Raw genomic sequence first — 23,896 nt, forward strand, 5'->3', positions numbered from 1 at the left:
GGGCACATCGGGCTGGACTCCGGGCAGGGGCACATCGGGCTGGACTCCGGGCAGGGGCACATCGGGCTGGACTCCGGGCAGGGGCACATCGGGCTGGACTCCGGGCAGGGGCACATCGGGCTGGACTCCGGGCAGGGGCACATCGGGCTGGACTCCGGGCAGGGGCACATCGGGCTGGACTCCGGGCAGGGGCACATCGGGCTGGACTCCGGGCAGGGGCACATCGGGCTGGACTCCGGGCAGGGGCACATCGGGCTGGACTCCGGGCAGGGGCACATCGGGCTGGACTCCGGGCAGGGGCACATCGGGCTGGACTCCGGGCAGGGGCACATCGGGCTGGACTCCGGGCAGGGGCACATCGGGCTGGACTCCGGGCAGGGGCACATCGGGCTGGACTCCGGGCAGGGGCACATCGGGCTGGACTCCGGGCAGAGGCACATGGGGCTGGACTCCGGGCAGAGGCACATGGGGCTGGACTCCGGGCAGAGGCACATCGGGCTGGACTCCGGGCAGAGGCACATCGGGCTGGACTCCGGGCAGAGGCACATCGGGCTGGACTCCGGGCAGAGGCACATCGGGCTGGACTCCGGGCAGAGGCACATCGGGCTGGACTCCGGGCAGAGGCACATCGGGCTGGACTCCGGGCAGAGGCACATCGGGCTGGACTCCGGGCAGAGGCACATCGGGCTGGACTCCGGGCAGAGGCACATCGGGCTGGACTCCGGGCAGAGGCACATCGGGCTGGACTCCGGGCAGAGGCACATCGGGCTGGACTCCGGGCAGAGGCACATCGGGCTGGACTCCGGGCAGAGGCACATCGGGCTGGACTCCGGGCAGAGGCACATCGGGCTGGACTCCGGGCAGAGGCACATCGGGCTGGACTCCGGGCAGAGGCACATCGGGCTGGACTCCGGGCAGAGGCACATCGGGCTGGACTCCGGGCAGAGGCACATCGGGCTGGACTCCGGGCAGAGGCACATCGGGCTGGACTCCGGGCAGAGGCACATCGGGCTGGACTCCGGGCAGAGGCACATCGGGCTGGACTCCGGGCAGAGGCACATCGGGCTGGACTCCGGGCAGAGGCACATCGGGCTGGACTCCGGGCAGAGGCACATCGGGCTGGACTCCGGGCAGAGGCACATCGGGCTGGACTCCGGGCAGAGGCACATCGGGCTGGACTCCGGGCAGAGGCACATCGGGCTGGACTCCGGGCAGAGGCACATCGGATCACCAGGCGAAGCAGCAGGCACTGGGCCACCATGCGGAGCAGCAGGCACCGGGCCACCAGGCGGAGCAGCAGGCACCGGGCTACCAGGCGGAGCAGCAGGCACTGGGCCACCAGGTGGAGCAGCAGGCACAGGGCCACCAGGTGGTGCAGCAGGCACTGGGCCACCAGGCGGAGCAGCAGGCATCGGGCCCCCAGGCGGGGCGACCGGCATCGGGCCCCTAGGCAGGGCGACCGGCATCGGGCCCCTAGGCGGGGCGACAGGCATCAGGCCCCCAGGCGGAGCGGCGGGCGCCGGACCCCAGGGCGGAGCGGCGGGCGCCGGACCCCCAGGCGGAGCGACAGGTCTCGGGCCCCCAGGCGGAGCAGCGAGCGCCAGACCCCCAGGCGGAGCGACAGGTCTCGGGCCCCCAGGCGGAGCGGCGGGCGCCGGACCCCCAGGCAGGGCGACAGGTCTCGGGCCCCCAGGCGGAGCGGCGGGTGCCGGACCCCCAGGCGGAGTGACAGGTCTTGGGCCCCCAGGCGGAGCGGCGGGCGCCGGACCCCCAGGCGGAGTGACAGGCACCGAGTCACCAGGCACGACAGTGGGCTCCGAGTCAACTGGCATGACCACGGGCACTGGGTCAGACATTGGATCGTCTGGCTGGACAGTGGGCATCGGGTCACCAGGCATCAGGTCATTTGGCTCGACAGCGGGCACCGCGTCATCTGGCAAGGCAGTGGGCACCAAGTCACCAGGCACGACAGTGGGCTCTGAGTCAATTGGCACAACAGCGGGCACCGGGTCATCAGGTACCGGATCGTCTGGCTCGACAGCAGGCACGGGGTCATCTGGCGCTGGCTCGTCTGGCTCGACAGCGGGCATCGGATCACCAGGCATTGGATTGTCTGGCTCGACAGCGGGCATCGGGTCACCAGGTATGACAGCGGGCACTGGGTCACCAGGCATCAGGTCATTTGGCTCGCCAGCGGGCACCGCGTCACCTGGCAAGGCAGTGGGCACTGAGTCACCAGGCACGACAGCGGGCTCTGAGTCAATTGGCACGACAACGGGCACCGGGTCATCAGGTACCGAATCGTCTGGCTCGACAGCAGGCACCGGGTCATCTGGCGCTGGATCGTCTGGCTCGACAGCGGGCATCGGGTCACCAGGCATGACAGCGGGCACTGGGTCATCAGGCATTGGATCGTCTGGCTCGACAGCGGGCATCGGGTCACCAGGTATGACAGCGGGCACCGGGTCATCAAGTACCGGATCGTCTGGATCAACAGCGGGCATCGAGTCAACTGGCCTAATAGGATCATCAGGCTGGATCAGTTCATCAGGCTGGGTAGAAACATCATGCTGGGTAGAGGCACCAGGCTGAATGGAGGCACCAGGCTGAATGGAGGCAGCAGGCTGAATAGAGGCAGCAGGCTGAATAGAGGCAGCAGGCTGAATAGAGGCGTCAGGCCGGGTAGAGGCGTCAGGCCGGGTAGAGGCGTCAGGCCGGGTAGAGGCGTCAGGCTGAATGGAGGCGTCAGGCCGGGTAGAGGCATCAGGCTGGGTACAGACATCAGGCTGGGTACAGACATCAGGTTGAAGTGCGGGTGCCGAGGCACCAGGCTGAACCACGGAAGGCCGGTTCTCAGACGGCAGGCTGACCGATTTGGATACTGGCAGGATGGTACTGGTTGGAAAGAATTTTCGCTTTTTTCTGGTTTTAACTACTGGAGCACTGCACGTAAACGCAGGTCTGCAAACGAATGGAGCAGCTGGAGACAGAGAAGAGCTGGAGGATGGAACAGGGGAGTGAACAGTTGCTACAGAGGACTTCTTTACAGGGTTAAAGGCAGGATAGGTGCAGCGAGTGGGAACAAGGTACTGACATGCGGTAGATAGCAGGGCAGGAGGAGCTGTTGAGAATGCAGGAATAGAGCTTTGAGGAAATAGATTAGAAGCAGGACTGGGTTTTTGCAAGCTGACTGAGGCTGGGTGCAACAAATCTGACCATGTCTGCAGTATGGGTTGAACAAAGCTCAGTTTACACAAAGCCTGTCTGGTCAATGACTGCACTGCGTTTATACAATCTCTTAGTATCTGTGGTGAACATGCAGAATAACGCTCCAGAAAGTAATCCACATCATCCTCTAATAACCATACCAGGGACTCTACCTGGTCGGCACTAAATGGTGGCAAAAATTCATCCCTGCATTCGAGGGTACCAGATGAAACCAACTCCGCACAAACCTGAATCAATGGCTGCACCTCAGAGAATTCTGTGCCCTGATCTACTAGAACATGAGCGAGCCGTATACATTCTAGCAGTTCATCCCTGGGATACTCCTTCAGAGTCTGATAAGCATATTCTCTGTCATCAAACACTAGCAGAGATAAATACACAACCTCATCCAGATCCATCCTTCCCAGCAACAAGCCAAGATGGCTTCCCTGTGCAGCCACTTCTGGTCAGGATTGGCCTTGGTGTAATGTCAGGGCTCCCGGGTATGACCAGAGGTATGTGACTGACGCAGGGAAACGCAGACTTCAGATATGTTATAAACAATATAATTTATTAAAGACTAACAATACAAACATAAACGCAGTGCAATATTAAAACATAACACAGTGCAAACGAACCAAACCAACCACCCACAGATAACAGTACATACAATGCAAGCGTCGTCAGACAGGCCGGGTCAATAACAATCGGGCAGGTAGGTACAGGGGGAGCAAGCGGAGAATGGTCGGGGTCACAAGCCAGGTTCAGCAGGTAGCGGGCAGCGTGGTACAGAGGGTCAGGCAGAGGGATGGTCAGGAACGAGCCGGGGTCAGAGCAGGAGAGGGTCAGCGTAATCAGAACAGGCAGAGTTTGGCAACAAGGAAACGTACTAGCAGGAACACAGGAACAAGAATGCAGGATTACAAGATACAGGGCCCAGGAAAAACACACACACCAAGGCCGAGACTGCAGGTCTGGCCATCACTTAAATACACCTGCATAAGCAGTTTCAAGTGTTTGGCTGACTGCAGGGTTGAGTCTCTGATTGCTGGGAGCACCCGCTGGCCAGCCCTGGTACTGCAGCCCACAAGGCAGGTGAGTCCCACCACTACTGGCAAGTCCATTCCTAACACCGTCTCTGTTCCAGTTTACATGTCAACTATGAAAAAAGCAAAGTTCTACCCCTCACAAATTCTATTGCATCAAAATGGGATGCATCGTCCCCTTTCCCCCTGGCTCACTGTCACATACTTTATTTGGGTATCAAAATAGGGAAGGACCCATCCTCTCTTTACCATCTCAACTTTTCACCACTGCTTACAAAAATTTTATCAGAACTAAAGTCTGACTCTCCCCTTATTGCTCTTCGGAAGATGCCACCTTGATAAAATGGTGAGTTTTCCTTGCCTTCTATACCCTTTACAAACCGTTCCTCTCCTCTTTAAACATCTAGATGTGCATAGGCTTCATTCAGCTATCACTGCATTCCTCTGGTCTAAGAAAAGGCCATGTATTGCATTATCCAAACTAAGTCTTCTTAAGAGAGAGATGGTGGTAATCTACTGAATATTAGGCTGTATAATCTGGCTTGTTTAGTGACATATGGTTTGGATTGGATTTCACATTCCTCAACATATGCTAACTTCATTCTGGAGTCTAACCTAGTGATTTCATTCCACCTGTCTGGTATTCTACACAGCAAACTACAATCAAATTAAAAGCAAATTACAATCCCTTCAGAAAGCCATGCAACAGAATATATTGATCCGAGATTTGTTTATAGCCTGGAAGGGAACCAGGAAGAAGCTAAATATTTCCCCAAACATTTTCATCATCTGGATATTCATGGCAATCCAATGTTTGCACAGGGCATGGAATACAAAGCGCACAAAAGGCTTGGTGAAAGCATTCTCCTTGTTCCATCAAGATACATTGAAACTAAAATCCTTTTCCGAGTTAAGCACAGAGTTCCATCTTCCTCCACATCTTTTATACTGCCATCAGACGCTCTCCCACACTAAGTCCTGCTGTCCAGATACTTTGAAGAGGTTCTGCCTTTCTCCGATTGATCACTTATTAACAAAAACATTCACATTCTATCTCTGAAGCTTTTAAATCATTGCAATCAGTAGTTTCTGCCACCAAGCCCAATACACTCTTTGTGAAATGGGGTAAAGATCTTCCGGAAGACAATTTGGGAGAGAAGATTCTGAAGGGATATCTGAAAGTTCGCAAGCGTATAACAAAAGAACTATGGAGAGAGACTCAGTACAAATTAATACATAGGGTGTTTATCCCGTTTCTCTCTTCGAACACCGGTACTCACCCAGCGACATGTCCTCAATGTGGGACTCCCCAGCCTTCACTGTTTCATTGTTTTTGGCTGTGCTCCCCAACCTCAACCTTTTGGGACCAAGTCATTACTTTCATTTACAGCATCACTGGGTGACTCCTTCCCAAGACACCACTCATTACTATTTAGCTACAATGATCCTGGACACACAGACTCTGGGGGAACATGCTGGCTCTATTCCCCAGTGGCTGCATCTGTGCCTTTTAGCAGCTCGCAAGAACATTTTGAAGGTGAGAACATCTTCTTCTGCACCTACAATCACTACAATTAGGAAGGACCTTACACAGCTTCTTTACTGAAAGAAAATGGACACTGAACTGCAGAACTATGCTCCTACATTGAACATACCTTCTCCCCTATGGAAACTATGTCAGGCCATGGAAGTAAACATTTTGGCAAGATTTTGGTTCCTCGAATAAATGGCTGTATCACACATTATGGTTGTAAACCTCAGACGTGAAAAATAAACAAAGTACATCCCTTTTGAGTGTGTACTAGTCTCAATCCAAGTCTTATTCCTCTCTGGTCTCTCCTCTCTGCTATCAGCATGAATCAATGATAGAAGTCTAAGCAGACACAACAGCCTTTCAGGAGACACCCCCCCCCCCCCAACAGCACTCAGGAGGTGACTCAAAGCCACAGCTCTTTTTGTTTTTCTATGAGCCTGTGTACAGCAGCGTGTGACCCTTCCATCCACTCAGCTTTCAGATTACAGGGAACTCTGTGCTCTAGCTCTTCAGTGTGTGTGGCGTCAGATCACTGCCCCCTGCTTTCTGTTGCTGATAAAAATCCTTTGATCTGTGTGTTTTAGAATTCTCTACAGGAGAAATGGCTCTAGATAAATAGGTACAAGTACAGGTACAGTACAAATATTAACAAACAGAGTCTTTTTACAGATCCACAATTTCCACATTAAATTGCAGGTAGTAGATTGGCAGTGTCTTTGAATACATAAGGCCTTAAACTCTGTCAAATGGCTCTGTGGATAATACTTCAAAGGTTTGGATTTGGTCCTCGCTTCATCAACTCATTTAAACTTCTGTTTACTGCTCCTACAGTAGGATTTCAAATCAGTTCACAGGTCACAAAGAGTTTTAGTATAAAAATGGGAAATAGCCAGGGGTTCCCATTTTGCCCCTTCTTTTTGTCCTAGCTTTAGAATTGCTAGCAGAGCTGATATGTACTTCTTTTCACATGGAAAGCCTTAGGCGAGAGATTTTGGAAATAAATTTGTCTTTATATGCAGATTACATATATTACATTTAGTGATTCACTTGCCACACTTCTAAACCTGCTCTATATGATAGACACCTTTGATACTTTCACCAGTTTTAGGCTCCATGCACACTAACGCTTTTTTAAGCTCCTAGAAGCTGTTATTAGTGTTTTTCTGCTCCTAGAACTAGAAGCTAAATAGTGTTATCCTATGTATCCATACACACTGCTTTAGATTATTAGCATTTTTTGAGCTTCACGTCTATGTCAAGGTCCTACCTTTTCCCAGAGGTTATGTTACTCCATGTGCTGGCATCCATCTTGCATTTATGCTGAGCATGGTGGGAAGCTTTTATGCCTTCAGGTCTCTGAGGTCCATCCCCCAGAGGGGTGTGACTGAGTACATATAAGCCTGTGATCCGCACATGCTCTTTGCACTTGTGTCTTGTGTCTTTGTCTTGCTACAGCTCTGTGTATATGCTCGTGACTCTTCTGGTATTTGACTCGGCTTGTGACTAGACCATTCTCTGTGTTTTCCTTCGATCTGACCTTCCGTTGCTGAACCCGGCCCGTGACCTGTGATTCTCTGTCTACTGTTCTGTACTGTTTTGTCCCGTTGTTGTTGACCCAGCTTGCCTGACTACGCTATTGTCATTCTCACCAGCTACACGCCATTGGCGGCGGCCATTACCGCAGCCGGGGTGTCTCGGGGGCCGCGACCTGGTTCCTGGCTGCATCAAGTCCATCCCCACCATCAGGGGCCCTGGTGAAGGGCAGCCTGGGACTTAGACTCCGCGCCCTGAGGGACTTCGGTCTGTTGGTGGTGGTTGTCGTCAGCCAGTGCGTTACCCTGCCACTAGGCCTACCTGTCCGTTCCACAGCCCTGCCCTGACATTACACAAGTACCATGAATCCTGACGGTGCAGGTACGCCTTCACTTCCAATGTTGGTCACCAGACTGGATCAACAGGATATCCTGTTGGATCAGTTCGCTCAGGCGTTGCAAACTCTGTTGGCACGCACCGCGCACCTTACTCCTGGTGTTATTAGGCCGGTTGTCACTCCGGTGGTCGCTCCCGCTGCTGTTCCGCTGGTTGCGCCTACCGCCGCGGCTGCTGCGGTACCCGCGGCGCCCAGAGGTATGACTGGTTCAGCCCCTCTTCCACAGTGCTTTGGGGGTGAGCCAAGTCAGTGTCGTGGTTTCCTCAACCAGGTGGGGATTTACTTCGAATTAATACCCCACGCTTTTCCGACTGAGAGGTCAAAGGTGGGTTTCCTAATATCGCTACTCTCAGACAAGGCCTTGGCCTGGGCGAATCCCTTATGGGAGAGGAATGACCCAGTGATTCACGAGTTTTACGGTTTTGTCGATGCCTTCCGTAGGGTATTCGACGTACCGGCTCGCTCCGCCTCGGCTGCCAAGCTGCTCATGTCTATGCATCGGGGTTCACGGACCGTTGCCGAGTACGCCATAGAGTTTCGTACCCTGGCAGCAGAGGTGGGTGGGAACAATGAGGCTCTGGTGGCTGCGTTTTCTCAGGGTCTTTCTGATGCATTGAAGGACGAGATCGCAGCCAAGGAATTGCCTGTGGAGCTGGAAGCACTAATTTCCTTCCTGATCCTGATTGATACCAGGCTCAGGGAGAGGCCTTCACTCAAGGAACGCCTGCGGAGGCCTTCCAATCGACTGGCACCTGCGTTTTCTGTCCCACCCATTCCTCCCTCTCCTCCCACGCCTCCTGGGGATAGCTTGTCTGGTGGTGAGCCCATGCAGCTGGGGTTTGCTCGCCTTTCCGAGAGAGAGCGGGCCGCTCGGCGTCAGGAGGGTCGCTGCCTGTACTGTGGTCTTGGTGGGCACTTTCGGCAGTCCTGTCCGGTCCGTCCGGGAAACGCTCGCACCTGAGATCCTGTCGGGGACAGATCTTGGGTGGAGTCTCCTCGTCCCCGGCGTTCCGCAGAGATAAGCCACTGATCACCGTTGTCCTCTCTTGGGCGGAGGGCTCGGTGACGGCCCAGGCGTTGGTAGATTCTGGGGCCGGCGGGTTGTTTATGGACAGCTCGTTTGCTGCCCAGCACTCCATTCCCCTGCAGGCTTGAGTTACCCCATTGGTTCTCGAGGCGATAGATGGCAGGCCCCTGCAACCACCGCAAGTTACCCATGAGACTATGCCAGTTGAAGTAGCTATTGGGGCTGTTCACAGGGAGTTGGCCTGTTTCCAGGTGATTTCTTCTCCGCACTATTCGGTGGTTTTGGGGTATCCCTGGCTCCAGATGCACAATCCAACCTTCAATTGGCAAACTGCCGAGATTCTCTCGTGGTCTCCACAGTGTGGGGCCGGGTGCATCCGTGGGCCGGTTAAGGTGTTGTGTGCCTCCTCGGACTCTGCGTTGCCCACTGATTATGGGGAGTACCAGGACGTGTTTGATAAGGTACGCGCTGGTGCCTTACCTGCTCATCGTCCTTACGACTGCGCCATATCCTTGCAACCCGGTGCCACTCCTCCACGTGGCAGGGTGTATCCTCTCTCGGTTGCGGAGAATAAGGCCATGGAGGAGTACGTTACGGATGCGCTTTCCCGGGGGCACATTCGTAAGTCTACTTCCCCAGCTGGAGCGGGCTTTTTCTTTGTAAAGAAGAAGGGTGGTGAATTGAGGCCCTGCATTGATTATAGGGGTCTCAATCAAATCACCACTAAGAATGCATACCCGATTCCCTTGATTACTGAGTTGTTCGACCGCCTTAAGGGGGCAACAGTCTTTACCAAACTTGACCTTAGGGCGGCGTACAACCTCGTACGGATCAAACAGGGGGATGAGTGGAAGACCGCGTTTAACACCAGAACCGGCCACTACGAATACCTGGTGATGCCCTTTGGGTTGTGTAACGCGCCCGCAGTTTTTCAGGAATTCATAAATGATGTCCTTCGTGACTTGTTGCAGCAGTGCGTGGTAGTTTACTTGGATGACATCCTGGTTTACTCTGCCTCCATGGAGTCCCATATCCAGGATGTCAAGCAGGTGCTGCAACGATTACGTGAGAACGAACTTTTTTGTAAACTTGAGAAGTGTGAATTCCATCGATCCCAAGTTGCCTTTTTAGGCTACATCATATCTGCGGAGGGATTCTCCATGGACCCTCAGAAGGTTTCGGCGGTTCTGCAGTGGCCTCGTCCCAATGGTCTTTGGCCCATTCAGCGTTTTTTGGGTTTTGCCAACTACTATCGGAAGTTCATCAGGAACTTCTCCACGCTGGCAAAGCCTCTCTCAGACCTAACCAAGAAGGGCAGTAATCCTCACGAGTGGTCATCCGAGGCCATCGTAGCTTTCGAGGCTCTGAAATCCGCCTTCGCTTCGGCTCCGATACTGTCTCATCCCAATCCTGGATTGCCCTTCGTCCTTGAGGTCGATGCATCCGAGACTGGAGTAGGCGCTCTCCTGTCTCAACGTCGGTCGCCCGATGGACCCCTACTTCCCTGTGGGTTCTACTCCAGGAAGCTTTCCTCTGCAGAGTGCAACTACCAGATTGGAGATAGGGAGTTGTTGGCAATCATTCTGGCTCTCAAGGAATGGAGGCACCTGCTCGAGGGCTCCGCGGCTCCGGTCCTCATTCTTACCGATCATAAGAACCTGACTTATCTTTCGGAGGCCAAAAGATTGACACCCCGTCAGGCCAGATGGGCCTTGTTTTTGTCGCGGTTCAACTATGTGGTCTCCTATTTGCCTGGTTCCAAGAATGTCAGGGCTGATGCATTATCGCGGCAATACTCTGAGTTGTCCAGGGAGGACTCTGAGCCAGCCTCGGTCATACCTCCAGATCAGATCCTGGCTGCCATTCGCACCAGTCTGACTTCTCCCCTTGGGGAGCAGATTTTGGCGGCTCAAACTGACGCTCCTCCCGAGAGACCGGAGGGTAGATGTTTTGTACCCGAGGGGTTGCGCACCCGTCTGCTGCGTACTTACCATAACTCCAAAACTGCCGGGCATCCGGGGAGGAACCAGTTGTCTTGGGTCGTCTCTCGGTTGTTCTGGTGGCCAACTCTCCGTGCCGACATCGCCTCTTATGTAGCGGCATGTTCGATCTGTGCCCAGAATAAATCTCCACGGCATCTTCCAATGGGTCTTCTGCAACCCATTCCCAATGGGGAGCGTCCTTGGTCACACCTGGGCATGGACTTTATTGTAGACCTCCCTGTGTCTCGGGGTCATACGGTCATTCTCATGGTCGTCGATCGTTTTTCCAAAATGTGCCATTGTATTCCACTCAGGAAATTACCAACAGCGCAAGAACTGGCCACGGTCTTTTCCAGGGAGATTTTTCGCCTGCATGGGTTGCCCAAGGTGATTGTCTCGGACCGCAGGAGTCAGTTCGTGTCCAGATTCTGGCGCGCCTTCTGCTCCCAGTTGGGTATTAGTCTCTCCTTTTCTTCAGCCTACCACCCGCAGTCCAATGGGGCTGCGGAGCGTTCCAATCAGGCCTTAGAACAATTCCTTCGGTGTTATATCTCGGACCATCAGGACGATTGGGCCGATCTCCTGCCTTGGGCAGAGTTTGCCAGGAACTCAGTGGTCAACTCCTCCTCCGGGATGTCTCCCTTCATGGCCAACTATGGGTACCAACCCGCGGTATTACCTGAGAGGTTCTCACCACAGGACATTCCGGCTGTGGAGAACCATCTTGCTGCCCTGTGTTCTTCATGGGGGCAGATCCAGAGGGCTTTGAGGGACTCGGCTCAGCGTCAGAAGTTCCAGGCTGATCACAGACGGTTGCCCGCTCCTTCATACCAGGTCGGCGATCGGGTGTGGTTGTCTACTCGTAACCTCAATCTTCGGGTGCCCACACCCAAACTAGCTCCCCGTTTTGTCGGTCCTTTTCGCATTCTCCGCAAGGTGAATCCGGTGGCCTATGCCCTTGCCCTTCCACCTGGGATGCGGATCTCCAATATCTTTCATGTATCACTGTTGAAACCTCTGATCTGCAATCGCTTCACTACCTCTCTGCCTCGGCCCCGTCCCATTCGGGTTGACGGTCATGAGGAGTATGAGGTGAGCCGGATCCTGGACTCTCGATTGGTGCGCGGTCGATTACAGTTCCTGGTTCATTGGCGCGGTTATGGTCCCGAGGAGCGTTCCTGGGTTCCTTCCGCGGATGTCCATGCTCCTGCCCTCCTCCGCGCTTTTCATACCCACTTTCCTCAGAAACCTTTCGTTGAGCCGCGGAGGGGGAGGGGCCCTTGAGGAGGAGGTACTGTCAAGGTCCTACCTTTTCCCAGAGGTTATTTTACTCCATGTGCTGGCATCCATCTTGGATTTATGCTGAGCATGGTGGGAAGCTTTTATGCCTTCAGGTCTCTGAGGTCCATCCCCCAGAGGGGTGTGGCTGAGTACATATAAACCTGTGATCCGCACATGCTCTTTGCACTTGTGTCTTGTGTCTTTGTCTTGCTACAGCTCTGTGTATATGCTCGTGACTCTTCTGGTATTTGACTCGGCTTGTGACTAGACCATTCTCTGTGTTTTCCTTCGATCTGACCTTCCGTTGCTGAACCCGGCCCGTGACCTGTGATTCTCTGTCTACTGTTCTGTACTGTTTTGTCCCGTTGTTGTTGACCCAGCTTGCCTGACTACGCTATTGTCATTCTCACCAGCTACACGCCATTGGCGGCGGCCATTACCGCAGCCGGGGTGTCTCGGGGGCCGCGACCTGGTTCCTGGCTGCGTCAAGTCCATCCCCACCATCAGGGGCCCTGGTGAAGGGCAGCCTGGGACTTAGACTCCGCGCCCTGAGGGACTTCGGTCTGTTGGTGGTGGTTGTCGTCAGCCAGTGCGTTACCCTGCCACTAGGCCTACCTGTCCGTTCCACAGCCCTGCCCTGACAGTCTAGGAACAGAAAAAGCTTGTTTTTGTAGAGTATTTGAGAGCGTTTTTTCAGCAGAAAAAAAACACGAAACACTCCTAAATGCTGCTAAACGCTACAAAAACGTTCCTAACATCTTTTTTCTAGCTTTGTTTTTCTACATGTACTATAAAAATGTTAATAAAAGGCTACCGCTCCTACATGCTACTAAAAATGCTATTACCCGCATTTTTTATCCAGTGTTTTTTTAGCTTAAAAAGAAAAAAAAAGTCTTTGGGCATTTATATAGAGCCTCTTCACTGAAAATAAAGTGACCCCGGTGATTTTGTCATTCAAAGAAAAAAATTACACACTGGCTTGCTTTCACACTTAACTTGATTGGAAAATTTGCATCTTTAGCCTCCAGTTTATATCCTGCAAAAATGTTTCTAAACCAACAAGTCCACACCCAGGATTTCTTTTACAACTTGACCTCAGGAAGCTTTTACCCCCTTCATGACCAAAGCAGTTTTTTGCTTTTCAGCACTACCCTACTTTAACCACTTGCCTAACGGGCACTTATACCCCCTTCCTGCCCAGGCCCATTTTCAGCTTTCAGCACTGTTGCACTTTGAATGACAATTGCCTGGTCATGCAACCCTGTACCTGTATGAAATTTTTATAATTTTTTTTCACACAAATAGAGCTTTCTTTTGGTGGTGTTTAATCGCCGCTGGGTGTTTTATTTTTTAGGGTATAAACAAAAAAAAGCAAAAAAATTTGAAAAAAAGTTTTTCTTTGTTTCTATTATAAAATGTTGCAAACAGGTAATTTTTTCCTTCACTGATGTGCGTTGATGATGCTACACTGATAGGCAGCACTGTTGAGGTGGCACAGATAGGCAGCACTGATGGGCATTGATAGGAGGCACTGGTGAGCTGGCACTGATTATGCTGCACTGATGGGTGGGTGGCACTGCTAGGCATAGGTGGGTGGCACTGATGGACACAGGTTTGTGTCATTGCTGGGCACAGGTGGGTGGCACTGCAGGGCACAAGTGGGTGGCACTGATGGGTACAGGTGGGCAGCACTGCTGGGCACCGATCATCAGTGCCCTGATGATCAGTGCCGATCACAGCTCTGACAATTGCCGGTTATCGGCAGTACTTTCCTCACGCTGTGACAACGTGAGGATAGTGCAGCCGATAACTGGCAACGGTGATCTGCTGTGTCATTGGACACAGCTGATCACGTGGTAAAAGGCCACCGTGATTGGCCGTTTACAGTATTGCATGATCAGCTGTGCACTCCGCTGGGGGTGCGCAGGGGGCATGTTCTGGAATGGCGTCCATGGATGTCGTCCCAGAACCAGACAACCGCGCTGTAGCAGTCCTTCGGCTATAGCGCGGTAGGGGACTGGTTACTTGGCAATTACATGGTCATGCAACACTGTATGCAAATTAAATTTATAGCATTTTGTTTCCCACAAACATAGCTTTCTTTTGGTGGTATTTGATTACTACTTTAGGTTTTATTATTTAAATGAAAAGATACCAAAACTCCTGGGGAAAAAATATGTTCTTCTTTGTTATAAAACATATCCTATAAAAAAAAAAATAAAAAAAAAATAAAATTTACATTTGAGCCAAAATGTATTCTGCTACATATTATTGGTAAAAAAAAATCTCAAGAAGTGTATATTAATTGGTTTGTGTGAAAGTTATAGCAACTTCAATTGATGGTATATACACTGGAATGTATGCAGCTATGACACTATACTGGTAATGGCAGTGATCAGCAACTTATAGGACAGTGATAGTGTACTTTGCAATCTGGCGGAAGCGGACGCTGGCTGGGAGGTACCTTAACTAACACTGACATCAATAGTGACACTAGTACAGTGATCAGTGCTAATACTGTATACTGTTACTGTACTAAGGACACTGACTGGGAAGGAGTTAAAATACAGAGGCAATCAAGGAGTTAATTGTATGCCTAACAATGTGTAATGTGCGTAATGAGTGCTGCTTTTAATTTACTATATGGCTGTTTTTTCTCCCTGCTTTGGAGGGAGAAAAAACAGCCAAATCGCTGTTCCCTGACCACAGAGTTCTGTGTTTTGTAAACACAGAACTTTATCTGTGATTGGACACAGCCGGTCAACTGACTTCAGCCAAAAACAATGGCTAAAATCAGCTACCAAACACATGCTGTGTCCAATGCCAGCATGGGTTGGCAGGGGGCACGCATGCATGCACCCCAAACTCGGAAGAAGGCCTGCACCTGCTGCCTACTCACAGTATATTTACTTTTGGTGGGATTTTTAGAGGCACAAGTCAAACCAAAAATATTGTAAAAGATACTTTTTTTTAGTAAACCATATTTTATCTATACAAAGTTAAAAAGACATATAATTACAAAATATGGCAGTAACATCAAACATGATTTTGCAGTAGGTACATGAATCATGCATGCATTTGACGTGTTTCGAGACCGACAGTAATCTCTTCTTCAGAAGTACTTTAAGGGCATGACACCTATAGTAAATACATCATTACTGTCATGTCTTAAATATATCCAACAAAGAAATAATTACACTCTCAAGAAACCTACTTTTTCACTTACTGTACATAGCACCACTTTGGGGCAGAGAACATGAAACAGCCACCAGTTGACTAAGACCATTCATAAAGTGGATGTAACCAATATCTTCAAAATCCTCCCATGAATGAAAGGATGAAAATGGAGAAAGGAAAAAGGACAGCCGCCATCCCATTAGCCTCCAGGAGAGACCCCTCCATGGCCCCCAAGGGGCGACCAAAGGAGATGCCTAATCCCCAATGTTAACTTGGATGAAACTGTATAAACAATAAAATATAGAGGAGTTGTAATGGCATGCAAATAGGGGGAAGCCAATGTCATAGTAGTAAAAGCAAAAAGAATTTTTTTTTTTTTATCTTTTACAATATTTTTGGTTTGACTTGTGCCTCTAAAAATCCCACCAAAAAGAGGGTGTTTCCATTGCATTGTTATAAGGATGATGTTATATGGATGATGGCACTTCTTGTATCACACCCATTTTCTTTCTTTTTAGAAAAGATAAAGTATACATTGGGTATATACAGTGGTCATACATTACAGTACAAAAGGACATAGTTCCATAGCAGGGATAAATAAGGGTAAACTCCTCAGTAAAACCCAGGTAAGGAGACCGCCCAAATCTTTGGTGAGGTGGCATTGGTATGTGTAGGCCTCAGGGCCATAAAACCAGGAGGGTGAGCGTAGGGCGGTGTTGGGAGAGCCGGTTCCATGTATAAGCCTATCAATTCTAGTTGTAGAGGTGTAGTTAAGGTATGCGTTTATCAGAGGCAGAATAGTTTCGTTTCGCATTGAAGGAGAAGTGGGATCCGCAAATGTTTATAGTAGGCCATTTATAGAGCAGAAAAAGGTGGTGCATATTCAGGCTTGGTGTAGCGGTTAGAACGTGGTAAGTGGTCTCTAAAGAAGAGGAGGAGGAGGAAAAAAAAGAAAAAAAAGAAAAAAAGGGGGGGGGGAGATAGAGGGGAGAGGACCATCTCTTACTCGCCCCTCGTTCGTGTTTTTTTTTTTTGTATTACAGAACACATTTCGTATTGCACAATGTTTGTTTTCATTGCCTCGTCTTCTGGTTCATTCTTTAATTTCTGATCATGCGTGGTCTTCATCCCTTGAATATTTTTGTATTAATACTATACTAATCACATGAAAATCGCTAGTTCTGTTACCAAATGAGAAACATTTTCACTCATGTTCCTTCGGAACGCTTATCTGAACTGTTGTGATCAGACATTGGAAGCTATGTACAAATGATTACATTATTGAGCAATCACTGTGAAAGCAGTTATTTTCATTTGATTTTTTCATCGTGTGTACTAGACAAAATGAGCAGGTAAACTTTGCTAAGTAAAATTTATGATTAATTCTGTTTAATTTACGGTTGCTTATTGTCTCTTTTTTTAATACCTGTTCTGGAATAATTTTCTTGTAGCTTTTCTCTTTTTGTCCATTAAAACAATGTTTTAAAAGCTGTATCTCTGAATGCTCTCACTCAGAGATGTAAGAATATTTGCCTCTGTGAGGGCTACTGTATTTTTAAAATGATGTTACATTTCTATTTGGGCGTAGCAGCGTGTGTCAGAGAGATTTCTTAATGTGCAAACGACCACAGCAGGTGCTGTATATGGTGCATGTTTCTGTTAAATTATGTGATTATGGCTATTTTTGCATGTGTACATTATAAAGTCGTCTGCAGCATTAGCTTTCCCCTAGTGACAATCACTTTAAGTCTGCTGAGGCTTAGATTGTTGTTCTGTGAGCTGGAAAATCTCTGTGCAAGGTGAGAGCCCAGCTTTGGGTCCCATACTAACAATCAGGAACTAGGAGGCCCAGTTTCTGATCACTTGATCACTGTAATAACCTCTGATCAGTCATTCTTCAGCTCTCCCTGTGTTTTCTTTCTCCTCTTGAATGGAGAAAAAGATACATTGTATATTTCTCTTTGCTAGAGAATTAAAGTGTAAACAAATAAGTGTGTGTAAGAAAAAAAAAAGAAAGAAAAAACAGCTAAATCAGGGTTTAATCTAGGTCAGAGTCAATTTATTTTTTAAAAAAACTGAATTAATTTAGTATCAGTGTCAGTTAGTGTCAGTGTGTTTTAGGTAGGAAAACAAAATGTGCACTACTGTTTCTGGGCCCTACAGTGGGAACAAACAGCAAATAAGATACACCATTAATCACTATATGGCAGACTATAGTCCAGATCTGGACCAAGTCACTGTCCTGTTCAGAGCACCACAGTTGTGCCACTTAGGAGCTGGTCCATTCTCCCAGCCTCTCACAGCAGAATGGAGAGTGGGAGGCAGGACAATTCTGGATGGTGGGCGGGAGTGGGACCTGCCTGAGTTAACCTTTCAAAGTGACTGGTTGCTAGGATTCAGGATAGTCCTAGCAACCAACCACCAGCTTGTTAATATGAAAGGTTAACTTTGGCAGCTCCCGCCCTCCATCCAGAATTGTCCTGCCTCCCGCTCTTCGGTCTGCTTTGTACCTTGTAAGTTAGGAGAAGGGAGCTAGGACACAGCTGTTGTTTGTGTGGGGGAGCAATATGATGGCAGTGACAATACTGTGGGGGGACATTGTTATGAGGAGCAGAGAACCTCACTGTAGAAGGAGAAGGGGCAGAAGACACTGCTATTGAGGAGGCAGAGGGCACTACTGGGAGGGGATGAAAGGCAGAAGACATTACTGTGGGGGGTGATGTGAGAAAGAAAAGACAACACTACTGTGGGGGTGATGCAAAGAAGGGGAGAGGACACTACTTTGGGGAGGTGATATCAAGGGGGACAGAGGATACTACTGTAGGGGGAGAAGTGAAGGGGGGCAGAAGATACTACTGTGAGTGGTGATGTGAAGGGGGGCACAGGATACTACTGCTGAGGGTGATGTGAAGGGGGCAGAGCAGGGGCGGACTGACAACTCATGGGTCCCCCGAGCAATACAGGATCATGGGGCCCCTGTGTCCTTGCCCAAACTCAAAAAAGCCTATGAAAAAGGTACCAGGGGCATCTCATGGGGCCCCCTACTGACCCCGGGCCCTCGGGCAGTGCCCGAGTTTCCAAATGGTCAGTCCGCCCCTGGGGCAGAGGATACTACTATGGAGGGTGATGTGAAGGGGGGCAGAGGATACTACTATGGGGGGGTGATGTGAAGAGGGGGCAGAGGACACTACCGTGAAAGGGGGGGGTTATGTGAAGGGCTGCTGAGCAAAGTACTGTGAAGGGGGGGCTGAGGACACTGCTGTGAAGGAGGGACTCTGGTGTGGCAAATCTTGATGTGAAGTTGTAGGGAACTGAGATGTGAAGGGGGACTAAGAACAATGATTTTAGAAGGAGATTGTGATATAGGAGGAGAGGGCTGTAATGTAAAGGATCCAAGTCATTGCACAAACATACAATTTGGACTTCTGCTGGAAGAAAATTCCACTGACTGGACCTGAATTTTTTCTATACCCTTGATATACACATATGTAGTATTGTAGTATTGCTGTGATCGTCAAGAGCAGTAGAATTTATTTTGGGTTGTTCTCTGGTGGTAGGTTATAGTCATAACTAGAAATATACAGCTAAATTTTAAAAATTGTAATAGCAGAAAAAAAAAAATCAGCAGATATCATATTACAATTTACAACCAAATGAAAGACCAATTGTTCCTGAAAAAAAAAATTTCCGGAATTAGTTTCGATGATATGTGCAGTTTTAATAACACATGTCAAAATTGCAAAACTTTGTTCAGGCTTTAAGGTTTGTTTTGCCCTCCGTCATGAAGGGGTTATGCTAAATGAATTTTCACTTTGCAAAGTGAACAAGTGTAGAGAGTACAGTCTCTATTGCTTTAGTGAATCAACCCCACTACGTTTTTGACCCTGCCTATTCCAAATATATTTTTATGTGTAAAAAAACATTTCTAAAGGATAATCTGTAAACCTATGCTATAAAAACTATTTTCGAAAAGAATATATCCTTTCAGAACTATGTCGACCCATGTTTAATAAGGTAAAAGCACTATTATATAGAGGTTTGTCATATTTTATTAAAATTATGTTAATGTAGCTCTAGCTTTTGTTCTAGTTTGCTACTGTCCTTTTATCATTCTCTGAAATTGAGTTCCAGACATGAATAAAAGGAAACAATTACTGCTCCAGCGAAAGACAATGAACACAGGGAGACGTGTCTGCCTCATAAACATCAGATACCAGACTTGTGCTGTTATGGATGCCACAGTGGGGGTCTGCAATTCGGCATAGCGAGCGCGCTGCTCTCACTCTGCATGACGTTAGTTTAACTATCCGGCTAATGTAAGATTCATTAAGTAATCCATGTGCTGATGTCGCAAAAGCCATTTTATGTAATGACATGTTCTTTGAATTTCCACGTCCTGCCTTTTTGATCATGTTACCTTTAGTCTCTTCACTGGTGGAGCCGATGAAACTGAATTTCGATTCCTTAGATCACTCAGATATGAAGAGAAGTTTGAATTAGTTTTACTGTCAGCTTTGTGAGAGACTCCAATTTTGCCTGTTATTTGTAAATAAACAGATTATATTTTAATGTGTAAATGTCAGGCTGTCACAGTTTCAGATCACAAGTTCTAAAGACGATAAAATAAACATATTACATCATCAATTCTGTACAAAGCTCAGGTTTACATGAGCCTTGCAAACTACATTTAAAGTACACCCGTGCTGAAGATTAAAAAATTAGCGTGAAACACAAGTGTCAAATAAATGCAGGCACCATAAGGCCCCAGCACCTACCAGGCCCACTTCAAAGTGGCCCTCAATAGCATCCTGAATTTGATATGCAGGTTAGTATATTCACACGGTTTGAGAGTAAGTGGCTCAACTTCTGGATAGGATGATCAGATATGAAACATTTCATTGTAGGATGCATGATCAGGGTGTGCCTGCCCTTCAGTGCCAGGAATACACTTGAACCTTTTTGGTAGCAGTATTTATTTAGCAACAATTCTTTTCAGCATAGTATACTTTAAGCAACAGAAGTGAACAGGTTGAACAGTTTTGCAGTTAACAAAACATATAGCATGTATTTTACAATTCCATTGATTGATTCACCTGCAGCGGTGTCACATTCGCTGCTTTATAAAAAGCGTCTTATAATTTTAAAAATGTAGTATACATAAAAATTAGTTAATCAAATATAAAAAAAGTTTTCTTTTTAATGAGTTATGTTCGAGATGGCTTAACCTGGCAGGCATCTTCAACACGGGGGGGGGGGTCTGCTGCACAGTAACATGTAACATGCTACACCCTTAATACGGATGTAACATGTAACATGTTACAAACGGTAAACCTAACCCTTCATTACATTTTTTAAAATATATTTAGTGTTTTCACCATTTCTTTACTGTGCAGAACAATTGTTCACTTAGTTAATGTCTGCAGTCTTCTGATAAAACCTTGGGATTAGTGTTTACATGTTTATGGTTACTACCAGTACTTTGTTGTTTTTGTTTACTTTTGTTTTTCTTTAGCCATAATAACTACAGCTCTCTCCTATTGTCAGGGCAGGGGCCGAGGAACGGACAGGCAGGCCTAACAATGTAACGCACTGGCTGACGACCACCACCCACAGACCGAAGTCCCTCAGGGCGCGGGGTCTAAGTCCCAGGCTGCCCTTCACCAGGGCCCCTGATGGTGGGGATGGACTTCACGCAGCCAGGAACCAGGTGGCGGCCCCCGAGACACCTCAGCTGCGGTAATGGCCGCCGCCAATGGCGTGTAGCTGGTGGAAGAGACAAAAGAGTAGTCAGACAGGCCGGGTCAACAACAACAGGACAAAACAGTACAGGACAGCAGACGAGAATCACAGGTCACGAGCCGGGTTCAGCAACAGAGGGTCAGATCAAAGGAGAATACAAAGAATAGTCGAGTCACAAGCCGAATCAGATACCAGGAGAGTCACGAGAGTCAGAACAGAGTAATAGCAACACAAAGACACAAGACACAAGTGCAAAGAGCATGTGCGGGCCACAGGCTTATATGTCATCAGCCACACCCCTCTGGGGGATGGATCCCAGAGACCTGAAGGCATAAAAGGATTCCCACCATGCACAGCCGAAATCCAAGATGGATGCCAGCACATGGAGTAACATAACCTCAGGGAAAAGGTAGGACCTTGACATCTATATGATTATTTAAAGTATGGCATTAGGTTAACAATTTAAAAAAATGCCCCTGGAAATTTTTCCTGAAATGTTGGCAATTATAATTTAGTATTTAGTGATAAGTCAACATTTTTCAATGAAACCAAGGCAGAGTGCCCCAGCAGAACAAACATAGCAATTGCCAGCACCTGAAAGCTGTGAGAGAGGTGTCAGAGGATAGTGCTCAGCACCTCAAAACATTTTTTTTTGTTTGCAAGATTCGGTTTTGGGCCAGCCAAACTGTCAATCTGGTATAAAACAATCAGTCACAGACTTTGGGAACAAAAGGCTGACAGGTGAAGGTACTGTATATAGACAAAATACCTTGGGAACCAAGAGAAGAGGAATGGTGGGGTGAACTGTGGGTGTGGCCAAATTGTGGTAACAGGGGGCCTATGCTGCTATGGGTTGAGAGAGTGTAAATTATAGAGTTCTGGTGACAGTATTAAGTAACACACAGAGTGCAGGGATCAGGATTAAAGTACTACTAAACCCAGGACCCTACATTCACTATATTGGGTCTCCCACAGTATACAGAACATGGAAATGTAATTATTTTAGTAAATATAAACTGCTAAATACTGTTTCTCGTCAGCAGTATATAGCAGTCTTGTGACTTCTATCAGTGTCCAGCAAAGCACTGGTTACAGCTTGTAGGAGGAGTTTTCATTCTCCTGTAGGAGGATGCAGGACCACTGACCTCTGTCTGGACAGTGCTGATTGGCCCTGTGCTGATCACATGCACTCTCCCAAGAAAAAAAAAACTCTCTAGCAATACACACCAAACTGAGCATGTACAGCTTGGCACCGAGCTTCTGTCCTATCAGGAGATATTTAGGAGACACTTGAAGAAGGGGAGGATCAGAGAAGACAGGATCAAACATCCTTTTTACACAATGTGGAGGATTAACCCCTTAGGCTCCACAGTGAGTATAACAAGCATGCTTTACTGCATATACAGACTGATTTTACTGCTGTGGGTTTAGTAACACTTTAAGTAACGTGCAGAGTTTAGAGTATGTAACACACAGATTTCAACAATCAGGAGTAAGTAACACAGAGAGTCCAGGATTCAGGTATAAGTAAACTCAGACTGCAGAGGTCAAGAGTAAATAATGCAGAGATCAGGGTCAGGATTGGATAATGCACAGAGTTCAGGAGTCAGGATAGATAATGGAGTCAGGATTAAGTTTTCTATTGATGCTTGCACATTGTGCTTTGATTTGGGAGCTGTATACTGCAATGTACTAAGTTGCCCGGATTCCTGGGACACCAATTTCCTACAGAAAAACCCTTGACAATGGGGATTGTCCTCAGGAAACAGGGACAAATGGTAGCCTTAATTTAAAAGTAAGCCAGAAAAACATAAAACCTACCATTTAATTAGACTTACAATGTTCAGGCTACCTACCTCTAATTTGTGTCTTGGCATACATTGTCTACAGCTGGTAAACCACAATATTGCCAGTTATCTTTGTATTTCCAATGGCCCTGAACAGCTTGACAAGAATACAAACCATATGTTCAGTTTTTACAAACCCCATCCTCTCTGTGTTTCAACCATGCCTGAACATACTAGTCCCATCCAATAGCACCATGAAGAACTTTCTGGATATGGACGGAATTTGTTTTTCAAGGTACATCTGGTTAAAATATTCATTATAGGATTTTCTAAATGACACAGTTGTAGTATTTCCTGGACAGTCTTCACAGGCCACTGATTGATTTTACCTAGTGTCTGAAGTTGTCATGTATCCTTAGACAGAAAACTACAGAGCACAGTTATACCATAGCACTAAAAGTAGCACATTGTGCCATCTGCAATGTCTTTAAGACCTTTATACAGTTCCCTGACAAAATCAGATAATACCCCAAAATTAAATTTATTGTTATAGGATTTTATTTGAAAAATTAATATTATTATACAGGATTTATATAGCGCCAACAGTTTGCTCAGCACTTTACAATATAACAACTCATAAATAAATTATCATTTATTTCAATTCTGAAATTATTTTGGGAAATAGGCACATACTGCTTAGTAAACTTACAGCATTCATGGCCACAAGCCTCCTTATTTTTACAGTAATGGTTACATTCTCTCATACCAGCTTTTAGCACTGATAGTGAGCTGGGGTATCCTGCATTTAACAGAAGATAAAAAAAACTGTGTCAGACTTCTCAAGTTTAACAAAGTATAAATACATAAAAAAAACTTGTCTTTTTTTTTTTTATAAACAATGTTGTACACAGAAAATACTGCCAGCGATAATATAAATTACAACTTTACTTTGTAATTAGTAACAAAATCTGCACCTTAGCTGTATCAGTTAATACTGCTATGATAATTTAGATGTATTGCACAATTATTATGTTTATAGTACACAGAAACTGCCTATTAAAAAAAAAAATAAAAAAATAAAAACACAAACAGGCCACCATGCTTCCTCCTTCATTGTGATTACAATTATTAATAGAAATAATCATGATACCTACATATACAGTACTAAATTCATTTGTGCAATAAA

At 47.8% G+C, this 23,896-nt stretch overlaps 1 protein-coding gene across 1 annotated transcript in view; it reads right to left on the reverse strand.

The window, feature by feature from the left end:
• HFM1 (helicase for meiosis 1) overlaps positions 1-23,896 on the reverse strand; it is a 271,262-nt gene that overhangs the window by 20,849 nt on the left and 226,517 nt on the right. Inside the window, exons 31-33 of the mRNA XM_089668958.1 lie at positions 23,420-23,509; positions 19,602-19,720; positions 16,181-16,183 (exon numbers count right to left, since the gene is read on the reverse strand). Of these exons, the coding sequence (XP_089525084.1) occupies positions 16,181-16,183; positions 19,602-19,720; positions 23,420-23,509 (212 nt within the window). The remainder of the gene's footprint in view (positions 1-16,180; positions 16,184-19,601; positions 19,721-23,419; positions 23,510-23,896) is intronic.

This window comes from Staurois parvus, unplaced genomic scaffold, assembly GCF_062004578.1.
Source record: "Staurois parvus isolate SC_StPar_1 unplaced genomic scaffold, SC_StPar_1.0 ptg000066l, whole genome shotgun sequence".
In the NCBI taxonomy this organism is placed as follows: Eukaryota; Metazoa; Chordata; class Amphibia; order Anura; family Ranidae; genus Staurois; species Staurois parvus.